The 12,199-nt window shown below is 39.7% G+C and overlaps 1 protein-coding gene across 1 annotated transcript in view; it reads left to right on the forward strand.

Annotated features, from left to right (window-relative positions):
* The first annotated feature begins 3,699 nt into the window (after nt 1-3,699).
* Nucleotides 3,700-12,199, forward strand: part of LOC135248668 (complement C3-like) — a 30,188-nt gene continuing 21,688 nt past the window's right edge. The window contains exons 1-11 of the mRNA XM_064323501.1: nt 3,700-3,872; nt 4,321-4,516; nt 4,740-4,899; nt 6,724-6,794; nt 9,151-9,239; nt 9,324-9,406; nt 9,546-9,633; nt 10,308-10,413; nt 10,527-10,647; nt 11,057-11,172; nt 11,639-11,785. Coding sequence (XP_064179571.1) covers nt 3,802-3,872; nt 4,321-4,516; nt 4,740-4,899; nt 6,724-6,794; nt 9,151-9,239; nt 9,324-9,406; nt 9,546-9,633; nt 10,308-10,413; nt 10,527-10,647; nt 11,057-11,172; nt 11,639-11,785 — 1,248 coding nt within the window. The 5' untranslated portion in view covers nt 3,700-3,801. The remainder of the gene's footprint in view (nt 3,873-4,320; nt 4,517-4,739; nt 4,900-6,723; nt 6,795-9,150; nt 9,240-9,323; nt 9,407-9,545; nt 9,634-10,307; nt 10,414-10,526; nt 10,648-11,056; nt 11,173-11,638; nt 11,786-12,199) is intronic.

Consider the following 12,199-nt stretch of genomic DNA (forward strand, 5'->3'; position numbering starts at 1 on the left):
TTAGGCAAGGGAAACAGAAATGAATGCGTAGGCTTTCAAGTTTAAAACTGTTATATTGATTTGAAAATGGCTCAACTGAAGAAAGAAAAGTTTTATCTGCATTTATCTTAGCATTATATTGTCATGTTGGTTATTATAGGTCTACAATATTTTACTGTGGGTGTTTATCTTATTGTCAGCATATAATAATTTCACTGCTGAATTAACGTAGAGAACTGTCAAACTGCTAAGTATTGTCCACATTGCACAGACAAGCCAGTTAAATAACAAACAAGCTCTCGTGTTAAATAACGACATACTTTACATCTAAAGTAAATTATTTTTATTTTCCAGTTTTATACATTACAACAAATTATTTGCCTTTATTTTGTGAATTAATGGACCCTTGAAATGCAAGAAAGTGATAGCACAGAGTCTTTAACAACTCTTAAACGACTAGCATTTGAATGTAAACCCCAGCATGCTCCTACAAAGCCTAACCAAATTTCACAGTCTGCCCAACTAACCACATTCCACACAGCTAACTGGTTGCACATCTCTTGCATTCTCTGCCAACTCTGTTCATCACTCTAAAGGAGAATTTGACTTCATAAATCACATAGCTGATCAAATAAATGTTCCTGAACAAGTGAAATATGTCACCACATGGTGTATATAGTTTAATGACATACTGGAGTGATAAGGCATAGTGTGTGTGTAGGGTTCCATTGTTCCCTTAAGTACTAGAATTCTTCATGGGTTCAAAAAGTTGTACTCAACCCAAATTGGACCTGTGGATTTCCTATCTGAACACAACATGAATTAATTACATCTATTTTATATACGCTTTTGTGCAAAGCAAAGTACAATAAATGCATACTAAAGGTCATTGGAACATCTACAAAACACAGGTCCGATAAGGTACAATACTCATTTTGTAGTTATTCATAGCTATGAACACATTACCGTCCAGTTCACACAGTGAACATTACTCTCACCTAACCTATGCTAAGTCAAACTACGAGGCACATTTCATGTGAAATGTTTGCATTTGCCGAAAGCCTCAAAAGACAGGAAATTAAATTGATCGGCCATAATGCTAACATCAGCTTGCTGTCCATCAAGGTCTATCAGCACAGATTTTTGACAACTTCTACAGCCCAGTATATGTCCACCATACATCAAATAACATGTACTCACTGGCCAAATTGCTTAAAATTCAAACATTCTCAAGGAGCACAGCAGCCAGCTTCACTCTTACTAGAAAAATGAATGAAACACATTGGTAACACAATTTAAATACACAAAACAAATTGTGAAAGGGAATTTATTAGCTAGCACTAATGTTAATTGAGACAGTTATTTACCATTATTAAATTTTAGTTTTGCAAATAAAATGAATGTGTGATTAGGTCCTCATTGGTATGTCAGCTGTACCACATGCTGGAGACCTGCATCAATCAAAAAGGTGTCAACCTGTACCCACGAAACAAGTTTGAATTTAGACCCACTTAGGTTCTGGGTTGGGTTGAGTCCTGGGTATTTGGGTTTTAAGGGACCCATGAAGACCTTTATTTAAAACTGAGTCAAAAAATGAAACTTTAACAAAGAAAGACAGAGGTCTTCAAATGCGAGTGTAACTTCTTTAAAATTCTTACTTAAAAAGAGTTATTTGCACAATGACAGTCGCGGTTCTTAAGCATCACGGGCCAGTTTTGAAGACCCAGATTAAACCTAGTCTTAGACTAAATTCAATTTTGAATGGAGATTCTCTATTCAGTACTCTATTTAGTCCAGGACTAAGCTTAATCTGTGTCTGTGAAACCAGCCCTACAAGAGGTTTAGGAGTGAGGTATGTGGGTTTAGCTTTTATATTTGCTCTGCATGAAGCTCTCTTGTCTGTACCCCTGCTTTAATATAACCTTATTTTAAAAAACGAAATACATTTAATGAGTGACTTCTGGGAAAGGTGTCAGTGCAAAATACGGGAATAGAGATGAGGTAAAAGTCTGGCTCGAATGCTTGTTTTGATCTACAAGGCCATCTTAGAGGGAAACTGCCAATGTAAATTTGTTCAAAGTTTTTATCTGGAAAACAGACACAATTTAAGATCACATGAATGGTTGCATTTTAACCCCTTCTGTATTGCCCCCTTTTTTTAAACACAAGTCTGAAAAGGAAGTTTTTCTCTCACATAAAGGATGATTTTTTTTTTTTAATGGATACGGATGCTTGTGGGTGTGCCTGGTGGGTTTATCCTAGCTGCAATTGTTTCTAAGCAGAACTGTCCTAATTCCGGATACAGAAGGTATAATATTGAACACTAGATTTGTGTTTTGTTTTGTCAATTTTAAATATTTGTGATGTACATGCATTTTGTCTAGGTGTCCCTCGCAAAATAGATTATTGAGATTTGACATCTCGATGGGACTTGGTAAAATGAAAGTTAAGAAAGAAATTTTAAAAAATGCCTGAAAATAACAAAATTCTTTACCCCTGAACTTTCTGCCGTTTGGAATCTTGCACCAGTCTCAAAACTCTCATTGGTTACTGCTATGGCGCAGGCAACTGCTCAGTGAAGTATGGGTATCCTTCTGATGTACTGACCTGGAAGCTTCACACTGCTTTACACAACACAACTCACAACTAATAGATATGAGCGGGAGGAGAGGTGCATCTCTCAAGAATATCATCCTACTACAGCACCGCAATGCCTGTAGTTCTAGACGAGCAACAGTTGTTGACCATCTGGAGACAGCACACGCATAGTTTCTGTATACCTCGTTATGGATTATCCCATTTCTACCATAGTCACTCGCCAATAACGTAAGAGAAGAGGATTTACTTAATTTTGTTAGACATTCTGCGCACAAAAAATTACATGGTTACAAGCAACAAGTGTTTCCTGGCAACACATGAAGGTCAGACTAATATCTGGAAAACAACCACTGCCATCCCATAATAAACATTAGTTTACGCTACAATGGAAATGTTACTTCGGGATTCCAGCAAATAGCCCAAACCACAATTAAGACCGAGCAATTAGTCCCTCATTCTACTCTTTCTAGTCAAGCAGCAAGCCAGTGTTATTCTAGGTTTTTTGTAACTTGTGTAAAAATTTAATTTGATCTTGGGTCATAATGGTTACACATATGTTTTCTATTATGGATGGCTAGCTAGCTTCGTTCAGTTGAGCGCCTATGTGATGAGATGGATGCAAACATAGCCTAACAACATAGCACAACATACTTTGTGGACACTTAATTGAATAAATATTGCACATTTACACAAAACTTCTTAACTAGCCCAGTTTTAATGTAACTAAGATGTAATGTAAAACAAATTGGTGATATCTTGTCCATACGGCCCAGCCTGTACTTGTCGCGAATGCCTTTAACAACTGTTCTATGTCTCATTAGTAATTTTTTTTTTTTTATTATAAAAAAGTTTTTATGCTAGCCTGCACACTTAATTCCGACTGCATTTCTGTCCACTGTGAGATATCGGGGCATTTAGATGTGAAGGACGCTAGTCCCACCCCAAGAGAAATTTTACAAAGACCGGTCTGCTTACTCCCATTACAGCCATGACCACGCATTTGCGCAATCTCTGATTTTTGACCTTAGAACTCTCATTATCTCCCCTCCCCCTCCCTTATCTTCTCTGCCTCTTTCTCAATCTCACTGCCGGGAAGAATCGTTGTTTACATTTCAGACTGGTGTCATAGGCCAGGAAGAGTTGACGTGGGGATCTGGGTGAGCAGGTTAATATGTGAAAATACAGTGGCGAGGGGAGGCCAGGCACATTGACCAGGCAGGCAGAATGCACGTGGACATGATGTGGTCGGCTATTCTGGCCCTCGCTCTTCCTGCGCTCGCTCAATGTGGTCCACTGTGAGTATACTGCACACCACACACAAAGTGTTCCTCCGTTAGCTACCTGTAGACACACAAATTGCACTACATCTATCGTGGAAAGGTGTGGGCTTACAGAACAACCGTGTGTGTGTGTGTAGTGCTGTGTAGTGAAATTTTTCCGACCGTGTTTCGTAGGGCAGCAACTGTTTTTTTGGGGGGTTGGTGTGTTTGCTCAAGAGTGCTGCGGGGGAGGAAGTACATTTTCAAACTGATATGGCTCTGCCGAGTATTTGAACAGATTTGTTTGCATGTTTTCATGGCTAGCAGCCAGTGTACTTCTTCAGTCCACTAGTTTCACATACAGATACGTATTTCTCTCGTCCTTAGGTTTTCATCTTTTTCTAGTTTCCTCCCTTAATCATCATATCTTACTGCCACCCTGACGCTACTCTGTCATAGTGACTGTCGCCTCATATCTTCACAGATTTATTCTGACCGCGCCAAACCTGCTGCGGGTGGGCAGTTGGGAGAATGTGTTTGTGGAGGCACAGGAATACACGGGAGAGAGTTTCAATGTCGAAATCCAGGTGAAAGACTTCCCGACCAAAAGCAGGGAGATTTTCTCCAAAACAGTGAGCCTGAATGCAACCAACAGCTTCCAGGTTTTGCAAGGAATTTTTGTGAGTATCTGGCCTTCAACCCCCCCCCCTCCACCCTCCCCCCCGCCCCTTCAACCCCCCCCCCCCCCCCCCACCCGCCCACAACAAAATTTTCAGTATGCCTACACTAAGTTCCTGTTCCACCTGTTAGTTTCAAATTGTTGAACTGCAACTCCTTTTCAAAAAGTACCCCCTTTCTTGGACAGCGTGCAAGACACAAAATGCATTTATGTTTTCCTCACAGATCTCTGCAGATTTTTTTGAAGGGACACATGGCAAACGGTTTGTCTACCTGGAAGCAAAATTTCCCCAGCAAAAGTTAGAGAAACTTATTCTGGTCTCCTTCCTTGCTGGGTACATATTTGTGCAGACAGATAAGACCATCTATACTCCAGAAGACACAGGTAGGGCACCATGGAGCCCGCTACAAAGATGCCGACGCATTAAGCTCTGCAAACAGATCGCATTTACACACAGCCAAAATTCTGTAAATGTACATATATATACAGCGTCCACTAGAATTATTGCCAATGCCGGAAAATAGGAGCAAAAAAGGCTATAGAAATGTCTTGTTTATCAGCATGACCTTACACTCAAAATGAGAAAAATCTCATTTTTAATTTAGGTATTAAAATAATTTATTTTTTCATATATATATATATATATATATATATATATATATATATATATATATATATATATATTTTGGCACCATACTGGGTGTGACGGTGCAGGTTGGCGGCACAGAGAACACACAGAGCGGAGGTTTTAGAAAAAATAACCCAATCGGGCTTTATATTATCATCTACACGCGTAGTACAACCGGGGAAACCCCGTACTACGCGCAAAAACAACATTTCCTTTTAACAATTAACAATTTAACAAATTAACAAAAAAGTCGCGAGGTTATCTTTGTTCGGGAGACGGCAAGAAAAATCCTTCTTTTAATTCTTGAAGGGTGACGTTCCCGCGGACTCTGAAATAAAATGAGAATACAGGTTAACAGAGCGAACGTGGTGCTTCGCAGCACTCCCTAACGGCGCTCCCCAAGGAGGCCGCGCCCTGATCCACGCCACAATATATATATTTCCTGTTTCACTGGGGAATTAATAAGAGGTGACACACAAGCAAAAACCCCTTAGTCATCCGTCAACATGGGGAGGATCAGAGAACCAACTAGTCATTCCACGGGAAACTGACCTTTCCTTTGTTGGGCCTGATCCTCACAATCCCTTCATTGTTAATATACATATTTTTTACCAATCTATGTTAAGACTTAAAATTAAGTTAGAGCTTCAGAAACTAGGATGGGTACTGTAAGAATCAAGTAATGATCATTTGATTACTCGTTGGATACATGCCTACTCAGTCTTCTTTATGTAGTCACAAAGGCTATGTGTGTACAACTATGTGCTGGCTCAATTTATTAAGCTAACCTATGGAAAAAAGAAACATTAGAGGATATGTTTTCATCTAATATGAATAAAATAAAGCAAATACATATTTTGAAATTCATGATTACAATTATGCTATATGTTGGTAAGCCATTGTGTAAAGGGGATAGTGACTGCAGGGCTGGGCACTCCACTTTGAATGCCCTTTGCTGAGGGAAATTGTCAGAGGCGAATTTACTACCTCCACGTCAGGAATTCAAATTGTGTAATGTGTAGCCCCTCAGTCATAATCCCGCTAATACAATGATTTTCAAGATGTACGTTGCATTCTAAAACTCACCACCTGCGATTAGACAAGATGAATTGCCTGCGACGGCAAGCACTGACATCAGACGAGGTAGTTCACACTGCTGTAAATTCTCTACTCTACTTCTGCTACATTCTAAAAACAGTTTTGTTGCATCGCAAACCTTTGGTCTGAACTGAACTTTACATCCAGTACACACCAATGTTGGTATGGATGGTATGTGGATTAGGATTTTCAGTCAATGACAAAGTCCCCACCAACACGTAATGGCTCACCCTTGGTGCTTGGCCCCTGACATCACTGCTTGCAGCTATATTTTGGAATTATGTTTTATCTATGTACCGTTTATCTCTGTTTGCCAACATTTATCAATAAACTTAATTACCAATCAATCTGGTCATTAATGGTTAATGGAGCTTTGCCACTGCACTTAACAAATTCAAATGCCAGTGGGCTGCATTAAAATGATCTTAGTTGCTGACACTAATTCATTGCTTAGCTGATTCATTGTTTAACTCATTATCTAGTTCATTACAGGATTTATGCCTTGAACCCTGGTTTGGAGCCTGTTGCAAGTGGTGTTTCTTTGGCAGTAATGGTAGGACTTCAGTCTTCATGTCCGTCAAACATTTCCCGTCCATAGATGCTATGTATGTGTATATGTATGAGTATATGCACAGTACTGTGCAAAAGTCAGGGACCAGCCTTTTGTCTATTCAATTTCCAGTCATATCAGCCATTCGGAGCAATATTTTTTTTCCCTGTGTCAGCCAATAATGCATGAAACATATACTCTATTTAACTGAAAATTATAGAAACTACAAAATATCAAATCTATCAGTATTTGTGCACCCTTTCTTTTCAGCACCCTACTATGTTTAAGTCTTCCATTCTTCCAATCAAGAAACAAGTTACAGCTATGACCCCCCAACAAACATTGTTACCGAAAGCGTCAATGATGTCATGTTAGAACCCTTTGCCTTTAAAAGTGACTCTAATATTCAAACATACATTCAAACAAACATAAATCTGCCTTGCAGATTTGTTTGCCATGTGCATCTAAAATGGCTAAAGGAGATATTTCTGATTTGATATAACTGAACTGCACAAGGAAAGTGAAAGTTGAAGGAAAACAAGTGAAAAAACAGAATTTTCCAGAACTGGAGTTAAAATTGCAAGATGCAGAAAAAATCCTAACTCCTAACAATCGGGCAAGAACTGGTTGACCACCAAAACTGTTTCCATCACAAAGACAGTACTTGAAGATATTATTATTTTGACAGGTATGGGGGGGGGGGAAATCAAGGTCCAATTTTGCTTCAGATCTCAAGAAATCCACAGGTGTTCCTGTCAAACCTTCCATTGTGAGACAACAACTCAATGCTATGAGTCTGAAAGGACGTGTAGCCATCAAAAAGCCACGACTGAGAAAAGGAAAAGAAAAAAAAAAAAACAGAGAAAAAAATGTGCACAAGAACACCAAAACTGGACACCTGAAATGTGGAGTAAGGTTTTATGGACTGATGAGTCTAACTTTGAGATTTTCGGAGGTATGTAAGCCGTTGAAGCAATGAAATATTCTCAGAACCATGTCTACAACCATTGGTTTCGACTGAAGTCATTATAAATGCTGAAAAATACAAAGAAATCTTATCAGACAATGCAATACTCTCAAGGCAATGCTTGATTGGGAGCAAATTAATCTTAGCACTAGAAGTGTGCACTCAGTAGAGTGCAGATCTCCACCAGGCATGTTAGCTTTGCTGATGCAACAATAGAGGCTACACAATCAATGCAACCAGACAAATACAATATTACAAGTTTTTACCATGTGCCACTGAAAATCCCAAAAACGCCGATTCAGTGAAGTAACGCTAAAGGTGGTGACATGTTAGCTAGTTTCATTCATATCAGCCACGATGTGTTAGACAGAGCTAACGTTGACATTATAGTCTGGCACTTTCGTTTCAAATCTGTACAGGCACAATCTGGACAGGAACAAAAGACCAGCGATGTAAAATATCAATTTCAATGTGAAAATGCCAACAAAATAATTGCCACAGATTCAAACATTAACGTACTCCATTAGTTGGCGGATTATTTTGTTGGCATTTTAACGTTCAAATTGACACTGTACATTTTTACATCGGTTTCTTTCCAATTAGCAGTTGTTGATCACTTGCAGCCCCTACCGGCCGGTTAGGAGGAGTGAGGAGTTAGCACTCAATGTATTTCAATGGACAATGATGGAAATTAATTCAAATAAAATACTTGTCGTTGACCGATTTGCAAAATATTCGAGAATTCAGGTCCTTGGGATGTCGTCAGCATGCACAACAAGTATTAGGCTGATCGGCCCAGTATTATGCGAGATTAGCTGCGGACAGATACATAAACACACACGCACACACACACGCGACCAAACGCATAATCCCCTTCAGGCTCCCGCCTGGCAGAGATAATAATGACCCCAAGCACACAACTACAAAGATCAAGCTGCTGGTATTCTCAGAACAATGGACTGGCCACCCACAATGGACTGTTTGGAATTACTTGGATGGGGCGAAGGAGAAAACGCAACCAACTTCTAAGACTGGACTTTGAGGGTGTTTACAAGAAGCATGGAAAAAATATTCCTGGAGATCTCTTTGAAAAACTCAAAACACATCTTCTGAAAAAAATGAAAGCTGCGAAAGTGGCAAAGATTGGACACAGTGAATACTGAAAGATTTGACATTATACATAATTTGTGGAGGTTTTATGTGATTTCTTGTTAAATACATGCTTGCTGCATTATTTTCTGACACTGAAAAATAAATAGCTTGTGCTTAATGACTGTTTTCGCTGGAAAGTAAATAAAAGAAAGGGTGGTCTGACATCTGCACAGTGTTGTATATATACTATATATAAGACTGAACAATGATGAAAAACATTTTTTATCATTTCCCATTCAGTCTCCTGAGGGAATCACTGTTCAGAAAGATGTGGTGCATCCTGAAAATGGCATCAAGTCAGGACAGTACAAACTCCCAGGGGTTGCCAGGTTTGTTTTTCAAAACACCAAATTCGTCACTAGACCCTTACCTTCCTATCCACTTACCTGACCACCTATCATTTCTGTTAACAGCGTGGGGACTTGGAAGTTGGTATCCAGGTTCCATAACACCCCAGAGAGGAACTTTACCTCTGATTTTGAGGTCAAGAAATATGGTAAGGTGACAGTGTTCTAAGAGTAGATTATCAGGAGTGAATTCAAATCTCAAGTCAATCTGCATCGTAGAGTCAATGCACAGCAATTTCAGTATGAACTCTCCAAAAACACTGGGCCCTCTTCTCTTTGTTTATCTAGTGTTACCAAGCTTTGGGATCAAGCTCACTCCAGGAAAACCGTTTTTTTACATTGACGATGTTGAGCTCACTGTCGACATAACTGCCCGGTAGGATAATAAGTCTATTCATTTTCCATTTAAGTAAGAAAAATAAAGCATGTCAAGCTGAAATACATTCTATTGCTTCCCATTTCCTCTCGCACAGTTCTGCTTTGAATCACCGGTCTTTTTACGCTTAATGGTAGGAGAAGTGCTGCACAAGATTTCTCCAGAAATCTAATTGCCCTCAGAGTTCCATTCTACCTCCATGGCACCAAAACCAGAAACCATTTAAATTTCTGCAACTGAGGACTTTGATGCAGGATTATAACTCTTTAATCAGCATCACCCCCAGTATCGGGTTTGCTAGTACCGTCAATCAACAAGAAAAACACATATTTTGAATAAATTTTGTTTAAATTAGCTAGAAGCTTTATGCCAGTGTTGTCACCAGCTGATAACAGCTGGCAAAGTGTCCCTCCCCCCATTCCACAATTGCAAGCACATTCACAAGCAGCTAGCTTTCCTGTGGGAAACACTGTACTACTTTCCATTGTGCTGTATGGTGTCAGTTTGTTATTTTAGCGATCTGTCTTTATGGGCTTCAGGATTAAAATTTAGCTAGAGCTTGTCGGGCCGGTTCCTTTCCTGGCTGTAAAGACACTTGGATTAGGCGGGCTTGGGCTTCATTTCTGGTATAATACAGACCTCTAGTGAAGGCCTTCCTTTGTTTCGCTTGGCAGGTACCTGTATGGAGAGGATGTTTCAGGGAAGGCGTTTGTGGTTTTTGGCGTGCTGACAGAGGATGGTGAGAAGAAGAGTATTCCTGCCTCTCTGCAGAGAGTGAACGTTAGTACCTCCACTTTTCAGCCTCACCCTCTATTCTACAAGAGCACCCCCAAACTCACCACTGACCCCCTTTCATGGCTGGTTTTGTAACCTGTGCTTTCTTTATAATTCAGGTTATCTCAGGAAAGGGCAATGCTACCCTAAAAAGAGAACAAATTCAGAAGACCTTCCCTGACATCAGTCAGTTGATCAGGCTGTCTCTCTATGTGTCTGTCAGTGTCCTGACAGTCAGTGGTAAGGCCCTTTAGTACTTTTATTTCTCTCTGTGAGTGTGTGCAGCCACTATTTATTTATCAAGTGGACATAATGTAATTCCAGCACAATAAATTTACAATCAAATACTGTCCACAAAAGTTAAAACAACAGTGTCCCATCTGTGAACCTGTAGAATGTAGGTTAAAAGTTCAGGTCTGTTATGATGTGTTCACACTTTTTGTGTGCGAGATTGTTTGTGTCTGAGAGTGAATGTATACACTAAGGGTGTAGGCCTGTATGAGTGGTAAGAATGTCTGGATGAGTGTCTGCCAAATTCCATAGATTTTAATGTAACAGTTGACAAGCTAACTTGTTCGTCTAACATGTACAAATGAATGCACCGTGTGCAAACTAAAGCTGGCTCCACTGGTGAACCTTCCTCTGTCAGGAAGTGAAATGGTGGAGGCAGAGAGACAGGGGATCCAGATAGTGACATCACCCTACACCATCCACTTCAAGAAGACCGCCTCCTATTTTAAACCAGGAATACCTTTTGATGTCATGGTATTTTCCTTTTACTCCATAATTATGGCTTCTCTGTTTAATACTCTCCTATGTTCAGATTAGGTACAATTTGTATTAATGCAAACATCACACTTATTATGCTTTATTAAAATTTGGCACTTAGGCTGAAATGATGTGACACAGGTGATATTTTAATTCTTTAAAAATGTTGTACCGGGCTGGGCTATTTTTCAAAATAAATTCACTGAGTGCTTACTCCTCACTCTATGGAATGCTTCACAGGAAGTCAACTTTCAGCATAGCTAAACTGTGAGGATGTTCACAGTGGAGGTTTATCCTTATGAACATCAATCATTGCAGATTTCTCGCAACAGCATAGCAAGAATAAACTGTCAGTCATGAGTGTGTAGTTAGCCAGGACTTATGGTAAACTCTGTACAGGGATATTATAGTGCATGTCTAACACTTCAGCTGGTTAGATATCTGTTACTCTTGAATGGGGCAGATTTACATCACAAACCCAGATGACACTCCCGCTAAGGACATTGATGTGGAGGTGACACCAGGGCCAGTTTTGGGCAGGACAACGGAAAATGGAATCGCCAAGGTTACCGTCAACACCGAAGTACAGGACGATTCTCTCTCGATCACGGTGAGCTCAACACGGTATGCCGTGCTCTGACGGGTATATCTGAAGCTGAATACTGCATTTGTAAGTGTACACAGATAATACATGGTACATGATTTGTTTTGATCAATCAGTGATTTGACCACTAACTAATGAGTTGACCAAGGAGTTAAGAAATGATATCAGTGAGATAATAGGGAGATGACAGCGGAAAAATGTAGCAGGAACTGAAAATGAAAACAACAGTAATTTGTGCACAGTGAAACATTCTATTTTAATGCATTTGTCGACACATTGATTAATGCATTCATTAAATAAAAAAGTGGAAAAGAGGAACAGGCACTGCTGCACTCACCCTCTATTGGACAACTTTTCAGAACGCCCCTCCCCCCGAATACAAATACAGATCATTTTGTTAGTTGAATAGATTCAGATAGT

The sequence above is a fragment of the Anguilla rostrata genome, chromosome 2 (assembly GCF_018555375.3).
Source record: "Anguilla rostrata isolate EN2019 chromosome 2, ASM1855537v3, whole genome shotgun sequence".
NCBI lineage: Eukaryota > Metazoa > Chordata > Actinopteri > Anguilliformes > Anguillidae > Anguilla > Anguilla rostrata.